Below are 21,771 nucleotides of genomic sequence, written 5' to 3'. Positions count from 1 at the left end.
CACTAGTTAGGCAGCAGCAACCTGTGGATAACCTTGGCGATGACAGAGCAGAGAGAAAGGGATGGAGGAAGGGAGACAGGGAGGGGTGGGCTGGGAAAGATCAGAAGGTCCTGGGTCCCTCCCACATCGGAGGAAACAAACAGCGCCACCATTCACACATACACACACACATGCACATGCACACACACGTCATGCGCACCAGTGTTAATATGTGGAGTGGAGTTTAGCTAACAGAAAGTCTTAAGATAAGGCTTTGTGCGATAACACATGAGCTCATATCCAGGTGGTTGTCTTGGATCATGGCTCACTGAGCACCAATGAAGTATACACACACAAAACACAGCTGCTGCGTCCTCCACTAGACAAAATAAACCTCCGAGATTATGATTTATTTTAATGGCGCTGAAACAGCTCATAACTCAGTTTAAATAAAATTGAGAGAGCTGGGTTTTGTTACTTCATTATTGGGGACCTGTGAATTGATTTAACAAGGACTGTGTTGCCTCAGTGTGACTTAGAAACTATCATTGAATCGGGCTGATTGTCCCGATTCAATGATAGTTCCTCAGTGTAACTTAGAAACTATCATTGAATCGGGACAATCACAGTTTGAACTCTTCTTATTTGTAGATATCCATTTACCCTCTTGTATTTCCCCCTCACTTCCAGGCACTTGAACAATGAGCACGCCCTAGATGACCGCAGCACTGCTCAGTGCCGAGTCCAGATGCAGGTGGTTCAGCAACTGGAGATACAGGTGAGTCACACACACTCTCACACACACACACACACACACACACACACACACACACACACACACACACACACAAAGTAGCAGTGTTTCCATATAGAAATGGCAAAATTAGATAAAACTCAATTGCGAAAGAAAAATGTACGGTCTCTTGAGGTGGTTTTTGCTTTTATCAAAAATAGAGTTGATGTTCTAACTAGATTATGGAAATGCCTTTGCCGAATATTCTCAATATCGATTCTGATTGGTCAATCACGGCGTTCTACGGTCTGTTATTTCTTTATAACAGACCGTTGCTAGGGACGCACTTCTGATCTCAGACTCTGGCGGACCGTTTTTGTGTCAAACTATTGATTTCTTAAGAAAGTAGCTGTGTAATAAGCGGGATAATGTACAGCTAGCGGGTCATTGTTGTGAAATAAACCCCTTCAGGGCGCATCGCCCTGTTGGTGATGCGCCCTGATGCGCACTACGTGTTCGTAGTGGCCAAACGATGGTACTACAACTTCCGTGGCTTCACGTGATGCCATTGGGCCCAAAAAGACTTTTTCCCACAGACTTACATTGGGAAAGAGACGTCTGTAACAACATTTTTTTTTAGGTAAATCAACTTCCCAGTACGAACACTTGGATAGCCCTTATTTAAATCTTTAGGTCCTAAAAGTTGTAAAATGCACTTATAGCCGAATCCACAGTTATTTCCCTTCCTCCGTTCATGTGAATGAGACCCAGACCGAGGGCTGGGAGGCGGAGTTAAAGGAAACGCTACTGCGCCTGCTCTATGGGCCCAATGGATGCGGAAGATCGCATTTATCACTCGGCAGTCGATCCATTTTGGCTTCATGCGCCACTGAGCAACTTTCATAGGAATGAACGGGAGCCCGCCTCCAATGCTGTATCCAGTTCTCTTAATACATCCATGCTCCAAACCAGATAATGGTAACAGGCCTAATTCGCATTTCTATTTTTGCGACATTTCAAAAGTTGGCTTAAAATTCGCTTGACAATTGAATGGAAACACGGCTACAGTCACATGCACACACTTAATTTTCATCCGCTCACAAACAAAGTCGTGAGGAGCGTTTCAGCCAGTCAATGGCAGTAACTTGTCTGAGGCAGGGCAGAGTTTATGGAGAGCAGTGGAGCTTGTAATTTAAAAGGAGCAGTCGGCAGGGAAGCTGCCATCGCTGCTCCAATTATAAAGCTGCTCTGGTCACCAGCAAGAGAGAGCGAGGCTGAGAGGGGAGGAGGGAGAGAAAAGAGAGAGAGAGAGATGAGCTAGAAAGCGGAGGACCAGGCTGCATGGCCTCTCTTGTTCTCAAAGTGGTTCATGCACGCAATGCTCTTGAAACATCTGAATGCTCCAGCAAAAGCAAAATACCAACACTGGACAAGAAGTGAAACGTTGTTCTCAAACAGTACGTAAGAAAAGTGAAAATACAAAGGCTGCCTCTTCACACACATCTTGGCATAGTTTCCAAAACACTCCGTCCACATCACTGCGTATGTGTGTGTGTGCTGTCCAGCATTAGGGTTAGCATTGTGTTTGGTGGTGGTGGTAAACAGCGTTTAGCTGAGCCCCTGAAGCCACCACCAGGGAACACAAAGTGACAGAGAGGCAGCTGGTGTCACATCACATCAGGACGGCCGTCTCTCCCTCTCTGACATGTCACTTCATCCCTCAGCAGTCCACAGGCAGCCCGCCACTCTACCCTCCAACAGCACACACACACACACACACACACACACGCACTGTGTTTAAATGTCTCATATTTGCACATCTCTGCAGTGTGTGAGTATGTTAATGCCGTTATCTTAGTGTAGATCCGTTGTTTCTGGAGGCTACACGTGTGTTCGCTTGTACTCACGCACAAACACACGCAGGATGCAGCGTTTCCACAGGCTGTGGCGGCGCCCATTAATCGGCGGTTAACAATGTCAAACGGGGACGAGTGTGTCTGCAGGCTAGTGTAAGAGTGTGAGAGAGCTCCGGGTGCCGAGGCGGCTGACTTTCATATTCATCTCTCTGCCCGAGGTGTAATTGTAATTGTAATTCTGTGTCAATACCGCATTATATCAATCTAAGCGTTAGGAAATGAGATAAAGTGTTTTGCACGGTGATAACCGCCCTCGTGTGTGTTTCACAGCTGGCGAAAGAAAGCGAGCGACTCCAGGCCATGATGACCCACCTGCACATGCGCCCCTCAGAGCCAAAGCCTTTTAACCAACCTGTGAGTACACACTAAAACCCAGGTCACATGACCTTTTCTTCTAACCCCAAATCTTTCCTCTTATTCACCTACAAACTCCTCTTGATTGAGCAGTTTCTTCATCCCTAAACCTTCTTGGGATTCCTCTCTTTCTGTCTAGCTTGGTATCTACGCCCCCTATTGACCAGTGATGGTTAATGTGTTATTTAGAAATCATAGGTATTACTTTCTGTCTTTCTTGTTTCCTTCTGTGTCTCATTCTCTGTCTTAAACGTCTCATGATACTGTGCATTTCATTTCCCAGAAAATTATACTTCCATAATGTTCTTATTCCACAGAGAAAGTCATAAATTTCCAGCTATTCACACATTCAAACTGTGTCCGAATTGAACTTCAGTTTTGTGTTCGATTCAGCATTTGAAAAATTGCAATGTCTCAGCTTGTCGGGGGAGAGAGAGAACAGCCAAAGTGGTCTCTCACAGTATTTTCAGTGTGTGCCCACAAAAGGGATGTGATGTGTGTGCGTGTGGCCACACTGGTTGGTGAGGTTGTTATTAGGTATCTAATGAATATTTCATTATTCAGATTGACGAGGAGTCTTATTAAAATATGAAGATGTTGAAATTAATTGTCAATTAGAGGTAGAGTGTCTTAATTTGAGGGGATATAAATGGGTGCAGCCGAGTGGCGATGTGTGTGTGTGTGTGTGAGAGTGTGTGTTTGTGTGTGTGTGGATGATGCGTTGATCGCTGGGGGATCAGCTGCTATTAACATCTAATGGGAAATCAGGAAGAGGCGTGTTCTGTCACCACCGGAGACGAGCCTCGGGGTCAGGGATTGGAGGAGGAGGGGCAGGGGAGGAGCGTCAGGAATGGAAACAAAGCTTGGCCTCAATTAACAGGGTTCGACTGTTGCCGTGGTGATGTGGCAGGGTTGCAGCGTTAATGAAGTACCTGTTAAACAGCCCCGCCCCCTCCCAGTCTACTTAAATGGTACGGAGAGGGGGCAGAGTAAAGAGAAGGGCGATTCACACATTTTACATACATATAGACAACAAACACACACACACACACACACACACACACACACACACACACACACACACACATAAACACAGTGGTTTTAATTAGTCCTAAACTAGCAGCCCTGCAACGGCTGTCCCAGAGAGACTGGGAGTACTGGTTCTGTGTGTACTGTATGTGTGTGTGCAAGGCTCTGCCTAATTGGGCCGTGTTGGTCCGTGAAGACTTTGCCACCGCAGAGTGCATGTGTGTGTTCCCTTCTTACAAACATGCTGTCGTGTGGTTTTGTATTTGTAAACGCAGGGTTAATTGCAGCCAGCGCTGTGTGTGTATAAATACAGTATATGTGCATGTTCAGTGTGTGCGAGTGTGTGTGTGTGTGGTTCTGCGCCAGAATGCATTTGGTAAATGGTAGGGATACATATTCACAGGGAGTGTTGGGGACTTTATTTTTTTATGTAATGTGACTTAACATTAGTAGCACTTCCTAGATATAGCACCCTATGGGTTAAATGATTTAAATTTACTGAGATACAACCTTATTATTCTTACACAACTAGCAGGCAAAACTGTTTAGAAATACTTTGCTGGAAGAGAATTAGGGCAGCAACTAACGATTATCTTCACTGTCGATTCATCTGTTAGTTATTTTCTCAATTAATCGACTAGTTGTTTGGTTTATAAAATGTCAGAAAACGGTGAAAAATGTTGATCAGTGTTTCCTAAAGCCCAAGATGACGTCCTCAAATGTCTTGTTTTGTCCACAACTCAAAGATATTCAGTTTACTGTCATAGAGGAGTAAAGAAACCAGAAAATATTCACATTGAAGAAGCTGGAATCAGAGAATTTTTACTTTTTTTTTTCCTAAAAAATGACTTAAACTGATTAATTGATTATCAAAATAGTTGGCGAATTTAATAGTTGACTACTAACCGAATAATCGTTGCAGCTTGAATGCAAAGCATTGTCTAATACATTGATATTACCTGACTGACCCTGATCCTCATCCTGATCCTGATGCTTCTCTGTAAACAGCAGCAGCACTCAGTCAGCAGATGGTGACGCATTAAAGTAAACATGAAAGAAACATTAGTCGTACAGAAAGTCCATTTTATGTCCCTGCACTAAAATCATTCTCCACCCTCAGTAAAGAAACTATTCATTTCTATATTAATAAAGAATAAGCCAAGATAAAGTTAGTTTACCCCGTTTTATTTATAAAGTAAACTAGGGCTGCAACTAACGATCAATTTCTTTGTTGATTAATTAATTGTTTGGTCAATAAAAAGTCCGAAAATGGTGATAATCAGTGTTTCCCAAAGCCCAAGATGACGTCCTCAGATGTCTTGTAGGAGTAAAGAAATAAGGACATTTCTAGGAGAATTTAGACTTTTTCTTCTTAAAAAAATTGCTCAAACCGATTAATCGATTATCAAAATAGTTGCCGATTAATTTGATAGTTGAGAACTAATCGATTAATCGGTCTAAAGTAACGTTCCTCACCTGTTCAGGATTGCATCAGACTCCATGATATAAATGGATTCACACTGTAAACATCACTAGACACTATTGAACCGAGGTACAGTAAGTTATATAGGTATACTATAGGATATTTTACTACATGAAATTACATGTGTATGTGAAAAGAAAAGCTATTTAAAGTGAAGAATTTAAACTTTTCCAGTTGATTTAATATGTAGAGAAACTATGACATCTCCTTGGCTGAAGCTGAATTATAATGTGTCTGTATCTCCGCCTCTCTCTGTAGCTGAACCTGGCTTCCAGTGGCTCTCTGTTAAAGCGGGACAGCGACCTCTACCCAGAGGGTCTTCCTCACCCCCCCACCTCAGCTGCCACCCCCATCACCCCACTGCGCCAGGGCCCCTCCGTCATCAGCTCCTCCAGCCTGCACACACACTCCCACTCCCACTCGCACGGCGTTGGGCCCATACGTAGGCGCAACTCCGACAAGTACTGCACCCCCATCGCCTCAGGTAGACTGAAACACACACTCACCCAGTACCGGCCTTTTTACGGTATAATCTAATTATTGATTTATAATGGACTCAGATTGAATATGTTTTTTGATCCAGTGTTTAGTTTTTTCTTACAGTACTTGTTGCTTTTTTCCCACAAATTTCCCCGCAAGAGCAGTGAAATGTATTACTTCATAAATCGGGTTCATTCATGGCTCAAAGAAAGATGCAGTTGCTGCCATCTCTTGGCTTTCTTTCAACAGAAAATGACCGTAGCCTTAGTTTTAATTCCAGGTGTCAAAGCAATATATTTTATAGTATGTGGCTCAGAATTAAATCACCTTCATTCACATTCACAAGCCTTCAAATGGTAAAATTGTAAGTAATATATGATTGGCTTCTAGGAATAAATGTAGCATCTTTACAAAATTGTGCTCACCACATGTAATACTTGAATAGAGAATAACATCAAACATCTAAATACACACTGCTGCATATGGATTTATTTATCTAAAACACCACTGAGAATTTATGTCGGCTGTTTATTTCCATTTATTTATACATTTTACATGTATCACAGTACATTCATCAGCTCATTTAACACTCATCGTGCCTGTTTTTCAGAGCTGGCTCAGAACTGTGAGTTCTACAAGAACGCTGATGTCAGGCCTCCCTTCACCTACGCCTCTCTTATACGTCATGTAAGTCTCTCCAACGATCCAGTTTCACCATGTGTCTCTCTCCTCTCTCCATCTGTGTTCTCCTTCTCTAAACCCTGTTGTCTTCTCCTCTCCCCGTCCGCAGGCCATTCTGGAGTCCCCAGACAGACAGTTGACTCTCAACGAGATCTACAACTGGTTTACACGAAAGTTTGCCTATTTCAGGAGAAACACAGCCACATGGAAGGTAAACAGCTTATGAGATACACGCTCTCCCTTTCTATTGGTTAGATCTCACTAATGCAAGTTCTAAATGTAAAAACTAAACGTGAACTCAACTGATGGAAGATGGAGAACAGACCATTTAGCAAACTGGTTTGGAGTCATTTAGATTAGTGTTTTAACTAACTTTTTAACGTTTTAACTAACCACTTTTTAAATATGACAAAACATCACAACCCAATTCATTCAATAGGCCTTATCTGTAAATCACCTGAAAAGAGAATTTGTGCGTAAATGGACGTTACTGACCATTTTTACTGCCATTTCTGCATCACCTTATCCTGAATAGGTAAACTAGCCATTTTTAAGAGATATACGTTTGATAAATCACACCTTCGTTTTATACATGTGTTATTGAAAACATATATGTTAAATACTTTATAAAAGAGACCAAATAAATGCATTTAGGCAGAGTTAACAGACTCCCGTTTCTCATCAGTAAAACAAACAGAATGTACGCTAGCCTTTCATATTAGATTCAATGTTTTACTACAATTATCAGAACAATACGAACATTTAGGATCCTTCATGTGGCTCAAAGGTGAACTGCAGATATAAATGTTAAATAAAAGACTATGGAAGAAATTCTGCTAGTTTATTTGGCGACCTTGATAAAATCTTTGGGAATTTAGATGACTGGTTCCCAACCTGGGGGTACCGACCCCCACTAGGGGTCGCCGAAGCCTCACAGGGGGTCACGAGGCCTTCTTAATTTTAAGGGGTGTAAGACAATCTCTTTAAAAAACTATACAGTCTGCTTATTTATCAGCATTTCATTCATTTCTGTGAAGAAAACTAAATGAAATGTTATTTTTAAAGTTTGGATTATTATTTAAGATATAAACAGGATAAGGGCACGGTGAAGACCTGAACACGAGTTATAGTCACAGATCCTTCCATCTCTGCTAAACAGCCTCATTCTGCATTAGAAAAGTACGCAGTTAAAACAACCAAAGACCTAAAAGAACAATGGCCAAGCATCAGGGAGAAGAAAACACTGAGTTTGTCAAAAATAAGCATATTAAGTGTATTAAATGATTGTTAAAAATTAAAAAAATACATAATACAGACAGAGAATTGTATTTAAAGTTCCTAAAAATAACAGGAAAATTCTGATGCAATATTCACAGGAAATAATCTGCTCAAAATTCACACAAATTGCTCGTTTTACACAAACTTCCTGCAGTTATTGCTTTCACTATTTTAGTTAATTGTAAATTTTTTTCAGTTGTTCTTTACTGTTAATGTTATGCATCAAATATAATAGGAAATATCAATAAAATATGTACCTTAGTCAGGGGTCATCAGGTTACTCAATGATAGAAAAGGGGTACCTGTTGGAAAAAAGGTTGGGAACCACTGGATGAGATGATGGCGAAAAAGAGCAGCACCAGATTTAGCAAATGAAAGTTTCGACTCCGTCTCTGACTGATTAAAAGCTGATTCAATCAAAGCAAAAATATTTAGACTCCAACTGAAATGTGGTAAACAACTCTGACTTGATTAAAGCTGATGTCATTGACTGCAAAATAATTGTGCCGCCTGATGAAGCCCCCGACCCGAGCAGAGACCACAGTGACAAAAACATTTGTAGGCAGGTTCTGCCGTGTTATTTGAAACATTCAGATTCGCCAAAATGACCTCACTTTGCAGAAAATGGATTCACTTTGAAGGCTTAAATTTAGCACTTATGATACAAGTACAGTTACACACACACACACACACGCCTGCACACAAGTTTTAAAGCTGACTTTGCTCAGCTCCTAAAGATATGACGGATTTGACAGTTATTGGCTCTTTCTGTCCTTTATGAGACACTTCCCTACTGCCCTCGTTCTCTCACTCTTTCTCCGTCTCGCTCCCTCTCAGCCCTAAACAACTCTCTCACCTCCAACGTGGCACATGGAGAGTCGGCCCCACTTAGCCCGCTGGAGCCACATCTAGCCGTTATACAGCCTCATTACAGAGATGCACATAAAAAGCTGACACGCACACACACTTCTCATGATCACACACATCGAATCTCTCTCTCACACACACCTGGCCTGATCCCTCCATTGTAGGTGCTGACCCATTTCTACAGAAACCTCGCACTAATTTGAGTGTCAGTTCCTCCAGAGAGGGAAAGTGAGAGAAAGGAGTGAGGGAGACAGTGGGAGGAGGGGTGAGAAGAGATCCCATCCTTTCCTCTAATAGCCCTAAACCAAGGCGGGAGGGATGGGAGGATGATGGAGGGGTGCGGAGAGGGTTAAGAGACGGGGCAGCCAGGAATATCTTTACCTCCTCATCTGACTTTTATGAATTTTAACTATTAATGTCTGGCGTCTGCTTCCTGTGCCGTTGGCCCCGCAGACCTTTAAATATAGCTCGGCATGGCCTTATGTATTTATATAGCAGCTCAGCGAGTCAAATAGGGCCGTAGAGATGTATGTCCTTTAATAAGCCGTTATATTTCATGAGGAGAGCAGCGGTGTCAGGGAATGGAAGTCATTGATCATAGAAAGGAAAGAGACAGAGAATGAGGATGAGACAAGAGAGAGAGAGAAAGAAAGGGATGATTTAGAGAGGAGGAGAAATGAGTGTTGAGCGTTATTTCGAAGGTGCTGCATGATGGAGACCTTAAAGAAGAGGTTTTATTTTCTGTTTAACTCACCAGAAAAACATCTGTTTTTCACTGTTTGTTTTTTTCAGATGCAGCTAGTATAAATCACTTTTTTGGGGGTAATTGGTCCCACGTTTAAAGTAAATTAGGTTAGATTAAGAATAGAAAATGCAATCAAGACTCTATATAAGATGCTTCACTTTGATTTCCAGTGGTGGAATGTAACTAAGTACATTTACTCAAGTAACTTGTACCATTTTATACTACTTTATGCACTAAATATTGTACTCCACTACAGTTATTTTACAATTTTAATTACTTATTACTTTGCAGATTTAAAAAAATATTAGTGCTGCAATGATTAATCGATTAGTTGTCAACTATTAAATTAATCGACAATTATTTTGATAATCGGTTTAAGTACAAAATTGTCTTTTTTTTTTTTTAAAAAAGCCCAATTTTTTTAATTCCAGCTTCTTAAATGTGAATATTTTCTGGTTTCTTTACTCCTCTATGACAGTAAACTGAATATCTTTGAGTTGTGGACAAAACAAGACATTTGAGTACGTCATCTTGGGCTTTGAGAAACACTGATCGACCTTTTTCACCATTTTATAAACCAAACAACGAATAATAATCGACAGATTATTCGACAATGACAATAATAGTTAGTTGCAGCCCTATAAAATATGATTGTTATAGATTAAACTACCCAACAGCATATGAAATAGTTAAAATTTGCTCGATATTGACCAACTACAACAGTAAAACGCTGCTTACACCTTAACGCATCAGTAATAATTATCCAATATATATGTATTATATAATAGTAACACTCACAGGGGCCTTTTTCTACATTATGAGTACTTTTACTTTAGATACTTTAAGTACATTTTGCTAATAATACATACATACTTTTACTTAAGTAAAATTTGAATTTTTACTTGTTATATATTTTGTGGTAAATAGAATAGAATAGAGAATACTATATTTTCTACTTTGTTGCGCACAAAAGGCAGAAATTTGTCTTTGGTTCACAAATGAAACTGCTATGAAAGAGGGTACATTACACACACACATCCAGACAGGACACATTAAAACACACTTACATAAAAACACACTACACTAATAGAAGCTACAGTAAAAGCAGCACCAGGTGCTCGGTGGTGAGGACTGAATCAAGGTTAAATAAATAGATATAAAATCTATTTTTTTTGTCATATTTACTTCATCCACCGCCGTTTAACACAAATCTGATTGCAAAGTCATCACAAGTGAAATGCTTGTTTATTATATTATATATGTTATATATTCCTACAGTATTTAGGATCATATGGAAGTAGAGTATCACAGCATGCATCAGGCAGCAGCAGAAACACAACCGGGCGGATTACAAATCATTTACAATATAAAGACATCCACGCTTCTAGTAACACCTGAATTAAAATTTAGTCTCTTGATTTTTTTTTCTTCTTTCTTCCCAAATTTCTGCCTCCCGTCCCTCCCGTCCCTCCCCCTCCTCCCCCCTCACCTCCCAGCCGGAGGGAGTGGAGATGAGTGGCACATGTGCTGTGACCCACTGTAAATGACTGCTAATGTTTTAACTGGGAGAATTAGGCTTTCATCACGGAGACGAATGCAAATAGCACTGCAATAGCACTGGTGTCTGGCGTGTGCATCTGTGCGTGTGTGTATGTGTGTATCTGTGTGTGTGTGTGTGTTTGCACTGTCAGGGTGGCGGGCGCAGATTGGGGTCAGACTCATTTACAAAACTTAGCATCACGGCTCGGGGGTTGAGGGGATGCGGGGGAGAAAGGGTTCCTCCGCTGATTATGGCTTGTGTAATTACGTGTGTGTGTGTGTGTGTGTGTGTGTGTGTGTGTGTGCGTGTGTGTAATTACGCCGAGGAGTGATGCATGCCTGGCCTGTCCCTCCCTCTCGGCTTAGAACAACGTGTCAGAGAGAATATGCAGGATTTAATTATAGACGAATTAAAATTGGTAATGAAATTGGGCATGAACAAACTACAAATAGCAGATGAAAAGGGAGGCCTGTCCCTGGGGGGGTGAGACGGAGATAGCGGTGTGCCCGCCTGTCTGAGTGCCTGTATGTGTGTGTGTGTTTCTGTGTGTGTGTGTGTGCTGATGGTGACTGATTAGAAAAATTCTGAGATAAAATAGCGCTACTAGAGAACCGCTGCACTGTATTAGCACTGTACATGGAGCTACAGTATGTGTGTGTATAAAGTGATGGGTAAAAAAAGGTTGCATTACTTAAAAGGCAACATAACACCGAGCTGGAAAGCATTGTTTGCAATGAACACACCCTGAGTGAGTGTTTCTACCTCCAGCCAAGTGAGAACTGGGAGCAAAAATAACGATTTCAGCTGGTGTTGAGTTTCTCTTCAAGGACACATTTCCCGCTGGAATATTATGAGAGTCATGTGTTTGTGCCCAAAGACTATATTAAGTACGATAAAGAAAAAATACCACAATATTTGTTCTGTTTAGTCAAAAGTCTTGAAATTTGGTACGGACATACTTTGGACGAGCATCTAACAGTACAACTTTGAAATGTTTAGATTAACACTTTTATAGAAGGCACAATTGATAACATTGATAACATTCAGCCACTAGGGTTGCGTCCAAAATTCCATACTTACTACTATTTAGTACGCTAAAAGAGTATGTGAGATATTTTAGTATGTCCGACACCTTAGTCTGAAACCAATAGTACGCAAATTACATACTATTTCCAGTGAAATATTGCAGTATGCAACGTTGGACACTACGGTGGCATAAATATCCCACAATGCAATGCGGTAGTGACGACAACGTTCGACAGCTCTGTAACATCAATAACGCTTAAATTTAACTGTAAATATAAGATTTCACTTTGCTGGGGTTAATATATATTTTAAATTAATTCAGACTTTGATTCTCACAAACCGTCGTTTTGGTCACATGAGGTTGGCACGGGTTACCATGGTTACACGTCTCCAACCGGCAAGGAGGCTCTCAGGAATTGAAGATGTAAATTACTGCTCAGTGCGTCCGAAAAGATAGATACTGCTGTTTATTCACACAAAAGTATGTTGAACTATACCTATTGAGTATGTAGTGCATAGTATGTGATGTCACATTCTTCTACTTCCCCCGTTCCATTGCATTAACTTCCCAACAAGTCGTTGCCAGACACTTACCATCAATCTAAGCCATTTACCTGTTTTTTTCCACATTAACTGACGACACAGAGATACCAGCCTGGTTTTAGATAAAGAGATAAACAAAACATTAATTTTGGACTTGCCAGAGTTTTTTAAATGATTAATTCACAATCATGATCATTTTTTTCAGGAAAAGCCACATACTTTTATTCGGTACCTTTCTAAAGGCTCTGTGGATGTATTATTATTTTTTTTTTAATATTTGTCTACATAAAAATGTAGACAAAAAAAGACCATTAATAGTCAAAGTCAGGATTTTTGAAAAATGAGGAAACCCAGGGAAAGAGAAACAAGGACAACAGAGGTTCAACAAAAATAACAACTTATTGACAATAAATGAAATGCTTACAGTGAAGCCCCAAAACTAACCGAAAACTACTTCCAATAGGAGAAACTGGTACTGGTGACACAGACAACAACGGAGAATAAAATACCCGTGCTAAGGACTTGTTAATCTTCAGTCGTGTTAAATCTCTTCCTCTTTTCTCTCTCTCCCTTTTCCCAGAATGCTGTGCGCCACAACCTGAGTCTGCACAAGTGTTTTGTTCGCGTTGAGAACGTGAAGGGGGCCGTGTGGACTGTGGATGAAGTTGAATACCAAAAGAGGAGACCACCAAAGATGACCGGGTAAGCACACACACACACACACACACACACACACTGCATCACACACATTTTGTTTTCTTGAGGTTGATGTGAGTGTGAGCTTATGGGTGCTGGCACTATGATTACCTAAGTGGACGCTCTATTATTACCAAGAGGCCAACTCAGCAATCAGATCTATAAAAAAATAAAAAGGTCTGCCGGCTTATCGTGTACGCACTTTACTGTATGTGTGTGTGTTTTTCTCTGTTTGTCGACACCATTAGTAAGCAGCTGTTTGAGATGCAGGAGAGGAAAAAAAACCTTGTTAGCGTATGTAAACAGATGTTCTCTGCAACCGCCAGAGAAACCAGGGATAATTACACACACACGCACCTGCACGCCAGATATCACACACTTTCATATGTGTGTGTGTGTGTGTTTTAGCATCTGTTTACAGTCTGTGTATGTTTCTACTTGTAACAAACATATTTGTGAGATCTGTCGGAGTGCTTTGGTGGCGGTGACATCTTTTCACATGTGCGCTCAATCTGTGATTCTCACTCCTCTCTCTCTCTTTGTGTGTGTGCAGAAGTCCCACTCTGGTGAAAAACATGATTTCAGGCCTGGGCTTTGGATCCCTAAACGCCAGCTACCAGGTAAGGAAAGCCCTCTCCTCCCCCCCCATTCCTCTCTATCTCCCTCACACTCACACACACACAGTAGCAGCCAATCGCAATCAAGGGCACTAATATCAATTCCCTCTTATAATTAGCAGATTCCCTAACGACGCTCACACACCACCTCCCTCCTCCTCCCGCACCAACACTCACCTCCCACCTCACTTTCTCACACATGCGCCACCCCATCTCTTCACTCCTACACACACACCGAGCCCACACGCACACGCAATTTTTGCCACTGAGATGATTTATAGCGTCAAGTAGTTGTCAATTAAGGTTACCGCATAAAATTATCGCCTGTCCCAGAAAATCCATCTCTGAGCCAGTGAGAATTCCCCTCCTTTTGTCTTTTTTCTTCCCCCGTGTGAGAGGGGAGGTGGGGTGAGTCTCTCAGCTACAGCGTCCAACCTGTTTCATCTGCAAACAGCTGGATGTGAGCGGTTGGAGCTCTGACAGAAGCTGCCCCTGTTGGTTCAGTTGTTTTCTCTTCTGCAGACATTTGATGTTTCGCCGCGTTCGCGTGCGCGTTTAAGTTGTGGATCAGTCTCGCTTAACGTTCCTGTTGAGACTTTCAACACACACACACTTATGACAGGGACTTAAACGCACAAGCACAAGGCATGATGGGGGGAAAAGCACTGTATATAAGTGCCCCCTAGTGGCTTGTCAAGTTCACTTGCAAGTTAGTGGATTCAAATGTGCTCCATATGGAAGAGCTCTCATCAGTGCATAAAGAAATCCATCATTCATCGTGGCTGTGACCATTTATTATACTGAGTGTCAACTTACAAACACATTTTGATCATTACAGTTTAAATTTATAAGTAAGAGTTGGATGTTTCAACACATGCGGTGGTTGTGGTGGATGGATCATTTCCAGACAGCCTTTTATTATGTCACTTACCCCTTTTGCCATTATCATTTAGCTTCTTCTAATTTGATGAATCATTTTTTTTTTTTTTTAAACTGTAACCCAGCTTCTATTTAGTATGTAAGTAAAACTATATTTATATAGACAAAGTGCTTTACAATAACATCAGTACAAAAAAATATAATAGCAAGCGCAGAGCGCATTCAAGAACAAATAGTAATTATAAATACATCCAGCGCAATGCACTTAAAAACGCTGAAAGGATACAGCAACAAGTTATCACACACATAAACCCTTATGAGGACTTATAGGACATTATTGAGGTCAACTTAAAGGACCAGTGTGTAACAATTAGGGGGATCTATTGGCATAAATGGAATATAATATTAATAAGTATGTTTTCATTAGTGTATAATCACCTTAAAATAAGAGTTGTTGTGTTTTCATTAGCTTTGAATGAGCCCTTCATATCCACATTGGGAGCGGGTCCTCTCTACGGAGATCGCCATGTTGCTCCACCATGTTTCTACAGTAGCCCAGAACGGACAAACCAAACACTGTTAACTCTTCCTGCTAAATAATGTTACTCGCTGCCGTCGCCGCCGCTCTTGCTTCACCACTCACCTCACTCACATGCGCACACACTCTACGCATTGGATCTGCCCCAAATGGCTATAGAGAGGGCAATTCGCGTTTTCGCATCGGCCATCGTAGCTCTCCAACACGTTTGGCACACGGGAGAGGGTTCAGTTGGTTGCAATCTCCTCACCTCACCACTAGATAACACCAGATCCTACACACTGGACCTTTAAAGAAATTGTTTTTTAGATGTTTTTGAAACAGTCAACAGACTCAGCAGATCTAACGTGAGGGGGGAGATTGTTCCACAGTCTGGGTGCTATAAAAGAATAGTCACCTTTGGTTTTACATTTGGCACGCGGTATAGCCAGCAGGTTTTGTTTGGATTTAAAGTAACTCGACATCTGTGTGTGTGTGTGTGTGTGTTTGTGTGCAGGCGGCTCTGGCAGAGAGCAGTCTTCACCTGCTGAACAGCCCCTCCCTGGTGTCCCCGTCTGCGGCCAGCCTCAACATGCTGCATGTGGGCCACGATGATGTCAGTTCCACTGTGGAGCAGGTTAACAGCAACGGCAGCTGCAGCCCCACGCTCAGCCCTCACCAGTACAGGTACACATCGACACTCTCACACGTGTACGGTGTAGGACCAGTGTATTAGACTAATAGTGGCAGGTTTATCAGCGAGTCAGTGTTGTCTAGCTATATAATATATTAGAATATATATCTATATAATGGTGATTAGGGCTGTCCTCGACCAAAGAAATTATTAGTCGACGAACACTTGTACGTTTTTGTCAACTAATGGATTGAAATGTACCACACAAAGCTACAATTTTCTCTTTAAAATTCAGATTTTTAGTTTGATCAGAAGACAGATGTTAGCACCTGGACACTTTTTTATTTTTATGCATTTACTGCAGTCAGAGGCATCCAGTGACCGATGATACTTCAGCCTCTCTCTGTTTGAACAGGCATCACTATGAAGTGTAGTGGTAGCAAATCATCTGATGTCAAAATCCTGTCAGAGGAGAGATGAGGAGTTTTGTTTTGAAACAAAATGTTGAACTGAGCCATGTTGGTTTTGAAAAAGCTGACTTTTCATCATTGATTCAATCAACAGACCTGTAAAACTGTGTTTCTCCGCAAAGAGTCACAAAAAAAACACCTCTTTAAATCTTGTGTTTTACCAGAGATGTGCTCATAAGTTTCTTGGAGATAAATCATTGAGCATGAAAAAGCATGAAAAAAACAACTAATTGAAGAAAGATGTCTTAGTCGACTAAGACCAAAAGGACTGATTAGTGAACTAATTGACTAAGAGGGGGGCAGCCCTAATACTGATACTGATATAAATATTATCTTCGTAGAAAATGGCTGATGAAAGATATCGTTTTAATTTAGTGCGAGAGGATTTTACGTAACAGGACAACTATTTTTTCTACATTCACCAACTAACTCTGAATATTTGGCATGAGAAATTCTGCTATAGTCTCTTTTCACAGCAACCATTTTGACATGTCATAGCAGGGTGAACACAGGTGCCCTGCTATTGTACATGCTGGCTCACTGGAGTGGCTGTGACACACTAAATAGAACGGGACCATAGTCATTTGTATTAATTACGCCTGTGTTCACCCTGCTATGATATGTCAAAACGGCTGCTGTGAAAAGGACCCATTGGCGTCTGCCTTTAAAACTGGACCCCTCGCCCCGCTAACAGCTGTTCGCCCTCCCCTCCAGCCACCAGGTGCATGTGAAGGAGGAGCCCACTGACCTGGAGGAGGACAGTCGGTCAGTATCCCTCCTGGCCGGCGTCACACACAGCCTGGCAATGCAGAGCGACGACCGCGACCTGGAGGAGGATCTCCCCACCGAGGAGCTGGAGTAGGACCGATCCCAGACGGACCAGAGGGACGAGACATAGCGAGATCAATCCCTTGAGCCCTCTCGTCAGCTTGAAGAGGAAAAAGATAGCTACAGTACACTTAAGAGAAAAGAGAGAAAAAAAAAGAGAATGTTTTTTTTTTTTGTTTTTAAGAAAATGCAAGCAACCAAGGACGACATTGAGAAACTCCAAACAGGGTTAGATGACCTTTCAGACGCAAAAACTAAACTGTGGAGCACTGCTTTACATCCATGTGTTTCTTTTCCAACACTTGGCTCAGAGGTGTAACACCACTCAATGCAGACACACGCACACACACACACACACACACACTCACACACACACATTCACCATGTCTCATCATCCTCCCCTGGTCAAATCAGCCTCTGTGTAGAGACCCTTAGAGGTTTGGACACACTCTCTCCTCCTTGCCCGACCACTCTGCATACGCCCTCCTCGCTGTTTTCTCGGGCTGCCTGGCTAGCCGTTTTATCTCAGCTGAGAAGACACACACGTGTGTTTGTGTTCGAAAGAGAAAGACACACACACACACACACAGGATCATGTGTATATAGATTTGGAGCAGTCACCAGGGGCTGTGCAGACCTCTCCTTCTTCCCCCTCTTTGAGTCAATCACTTGCTTTTTCATTTTCTTTGATTTGATTGAAATGAAACTGTCGGGCTTCAAGGCGGGAAGGAAGGAAGGACGAGCGCTTTCAAAGCTCAGCAGCGCTCCAACACTTGTGCAGATCTCCACGTTGGCGTGTGAACTCCACGGCTGCGGCCCTGGTCCCTGCCCAAACTTCTGCCCCCCAGCAAGACACTTAGTGACGAACATCTTTTAAAACTCTTTGCTTCTAAGTGAGAAAAAAAAGACATTTTCCTACCCCCACCTCCACCTCCATCCCTTCCCATCCCCATCCCGAAAAGACTGCAGGAATAGGACCATTTGGTGCTGTCCTTCTCCTCTCCTCCGTCTGCAGACGGAGCGACGAGCTAGGAACACTTTGAGAAGAAAAGAGGGGAAGCAAAGAGAAACGAGGGAGGAAGCGTCTACAGAAATATTGTGACTAAAAAAGAAAACTGTTCATGATTATGGAGTATAACAAGAAAAAAAATGTGTGGTAGCTTTTGTCATTTCCTTTTTTTTTATTTGATGTTATTATCATTGTTTATTTTTGAGGATCAATATTTCCACGGTGGCGTTCTGTTTCGACGTACCTTTTCTAAGGATGCTGTTTTTTGTTTTTGTATTGTAAATTGTTTGATTTACTCTGGCTGTTCACACCATTCCAAATGAGTATTGGCAAGAAAAAAAAGAAAGAAAGCGCAGTATTGTCCCAACTTGTGATACCCGACCCCCACTCCCGCCCCTCTCCCTTTCTGTCCCAATGTGTAGCAGGCAAGAAATTTGGAAATAGCACTTAAAGTTGCCATTATCCAGACAGATTATTTAACAGCTGAATCTTTTGTTTTTAAAATTCTCTCATTCACTTTTTTTTTTTGGTTGTGTATTTAGTTGAGAAATATCAGTAATGCTTTAAAAAAATATATATATTATTACTGCAGTCAGAGAATACCTCATCCCACAAAGGTTCTGCCTGGAACTGTGTCCAAATTGATAAACAAATAAGGGGGAATTCTTTCCGTGGGACACCAAATGTGGCAACTCTGCTCAGCTTCGATTCAAAGCTCTATGGTTGTAATAGTTACTGTGTAGAAGCTATCTGCAATTCACTGTGTGAGTTTGTGTTAAAGGAATAGCACGTGAGATTTATTTTTTTGTTTGTTTTCCGTGAGCATAAAAGCATTACTTTTTTCTCTACAGTGCCATACCAAATTTAACATTTATTTTAATCTATTATCTGCTTATTCCCATTTTATTTTTGTTACAGGTAACCAAAGAAATATGTAGAAAACCAAAAACCCTGTAGTTTTATTTTGCCCTTTTTGAGTTTCCTTTTTCTTCTTAAAGAATTGGCCAAAAGACAACAAACCAGGAGTTTGAATTCTTATTATTGTATTCATATAAGTATTGTGTTGAAATTATACATGACTTACAGTGCTGACCATTCCGAAAACCAAAGTGTGTGAAGCAAAACTAGGATTTGGAGACATCAAAAAAGCTTTTACATGATAAGCGGTTACGAATGACTCACATTAGGTATGAGGCCAAAAAAAAAAGTAGTATTAACAAACCTCGCACAGTTCCTCTGGAAAAACAAAAAGAAAGAGAAAAGCACTTAGAGGTGAAACCCTGTCTCTCCCACGCTCAGGCTAAACTGTGTTCCAAACACAATCCTATAGGACTGGCCCTGAAGACGAGGCACTCGTGAGGCATTTGAACACTTTTACAGGATACTTGTTCTGGTGCTGTCGTAACAAACATTTGGAGTTTTTCAATCTAGGGAACAAAACCTCTTGATCTGTATTCGCAGGAAGAGGAAGTGTACTGTAATGTGGTTACAAAAGTCACATCTTTGGACAGGGAGGAGTTATTCCAAAAAAACATATATATTACAATAAAGAGGGAACAACTAAAAAAAATAATACCAACGTAAGAGGAAAACAACCAAGGGACTAATTGAAAGTTGGGTTCATATTTTCATACTCTTTTGTCAAACTATCTCTTGCACTTCAGACGATTTTTCTTATTTAATGAAAGAACCTTTCTGATGACTTTGTGTTCAAACAGGACTGTTTCCTGTCACATTAGAGACTGATTTCTAACAAAGTACAAAGTGGCAGATAGAAACGAGATAAAAACCAAAAATAACACTACCTCCTTTTCAAAAAAACGGTTCAACACATAGCCAATGGGAGACTGAACTCTCGGAAATATTATTTTTTTTCCTCCATTCTTCCTCGATGATAATAAGGAATGCCAAAATTGTTGTTACACTTACTGTATGACTGACAAGAAAAAAAAGAAAAAAAAAAGGTGATCCGGACTCCCTAACACATCCGCTCGAGCCCAAAAACATAGAGACGTTTCACTTTCCATGGATTTAAAAATGACTACCTCTCCTTAAACCACATCTAAAGCACTCTCTACGTCTCAAAGTGTGTTGTGAAGTGCTCACTATATATGAAAAGTTTTCTATCAGCTGTGTTAAAAAAGAAACTGACCATATTCCTGCACCCAATTAGCACTGAGCTCTGTGAACAGCCTCTCAACTGTGACTGTACGTGTGCATATTCATGATAGCTGGTTGTTAATGGCGGCGTTGCAGGGAGCTGGCTGTCGGTTTGGGTGATGATGGACAGAATATATCAGTGCCACTCACACACGCACACACACAGGGGTATAATAGAAGCAGGGCTATGGGTTAGTGCAACAGGAGGCTCTGACCATCCAGATATCCAAAGACCCACAACAACACAGCAGCACCCGCTTCGCCAAAACACGAGACGCCGAGAGGACTAACACACACTCAATGAAACTCATCACTACTACTAGTAATATCCAAACCAAGAGGAACTGCTGCATACAGTACATAGATGATCTCTGACTTGTGCTTTAAGGTACACCTGTAAACAAAGCTGTTTTATAAAGATGTAGATTGTTCACAGGTCGCCATGTAACACTTCTGTTCTTTCTCCAGCTTTGGCATAACATGATGTATTCTTGTATATTAATGCTTGACTTATCTCTCCGGGGCATTCTTTCCCTTTTTGATTTTTTTTTTTTTTCTTTTGCACCTGTTTAGCTATTGTAAAGCTTTCAGCTCTGATTCCTATACTGTACTGCTAATGCTGAAGTATATGTATTTATCATATTAAGTGCTGCAGGTATCTCGGTTTATTAGTTTTGTTTTTGTTTCCATTTTTTTCAGTTCTTCATAAAACGTCTGGGACGCTGATTTTTTAAGTGTATTATCTCTAAAAAAAAAAAATTAAAAGAATAAAAGTTAGATCAGTGGTTTAGGTAACACCTGTTTGTATATTTATCTTAGCTAGGTCTATTTTGATACTTTTTTGTCTCTGTACTGCATTTATGCATTTTTAAGGAAAGAAAAAAAACAAATGGAAAACAAACTAAAAAGTTACTTCATTATGTATTGATACCTCAGAAGGACTTTTTTCTCAAAGACAGGACCAAAACCTCTGAAAAGAAAAAGAGAAAAAAATGTAAGAATATGTAGCCCCTCTCTTGCTTTAAAAAAGAAACAACAACGCGGAGCTCTAGAAAGATATTGCTGTTGGTCCTCTCAGGTGCCAATATGTGTCCCAGCTCCCTGTGACCCCTCCCTCTGACCCCTGACCCCTGTCATTCCTGTGCTGAACTCCGACCCGCAGAGCTGTCAATCATCTGCAGGCGCCGTGGGGGTGTCACTGAGTCACACACACCTGGCTGGTGGTGACCAGTCGCCAACCTCATCTCCCAGTCCCACAGAGGCCGATCAAAGCCCGACACTGTTGCATTTTTGATACTCCTCCTCTC

At 41.2% G+C, this 21,771-nt stretch overlaps 1 protein-coding gene across 11 annotated transcripts in view; it reads left to right on the top strand.

The window, feature by feature from the left end:
* foxp4 (forkhead box P4) overlaps window positions 1-20,365 on the top strand; it is a 112,549-nt gene extending 92,184 nt beyond the window's left edge. For 7 of the 11 annotated variants that reach the window (XM_074630917.1, XM_074630902.1, XM_074630879.1 and 4 more), the window contains 9 exons: window positions 670-757; window positions 2,899-2,982; window positions 5,753-5,978; window positions 6,585-6,661; window positions 6,765-6,866; window positions 13,235-13,356; window positions 13,904-13,970; window positions 15,881-16,050; window positions 17,182-19,877. In XM_074630917.1, coding sequence (XP_074487018.1) covers window positions 670-757; window positions 2,899-2,982; window positions 5,753-5,978; window positions 6,585-6,661; window positions 6,765-6,866; window positions 13,235-13,356; window positions 13,904-13,970; window positions 15,881-16,050; window positions 17,182-17,329 — 1,084 coding nt within the window. In that variant the 3' untranslated portion in view covers window positions 17,330-19,877. Of the gene's footprint in view, window positions 1-669; window positions 758-2,898; window positions 2,983-5,752; window positions 5,979-6,584; window positions 6,662-6,764; window positions 6,867-13,234; window positions 13,357-13,903; window positions 13,971-15,880; window positions 16,051-17,161 lie in introns of all 11 variants that reach the window. The other 4 variants (XM_074630908.1, XM_074630950.1, XM_074630932.1 and 1 more) reach the window with 2 other exon arrangements.
* The last annotated feature ends 1,406 nt before the right edge of the window (window positions 20,366-21,771 follow it).

Source organism: Sebastes fasciatus, chromosome 1, assembly GCF_043250625.1.
Source record: "Sebastes fasciatus isolate fSebFas1 chromosome 1, fSebFas1.pri, whole genome shotgun sequence".
NCBI classification, from domain to species: domain Eukaryota; kingdom Metazoa; phylum Chordata; class Actinopteri; order Perciformes; family Sebastidae; genus Sebastes; species Sebastes fasciatus.
The sequence above is the reverse complement of the archived record's forward strand: the minus strand, read 5'-3'. Positions and strand labels throughout refer to the sequence as shown.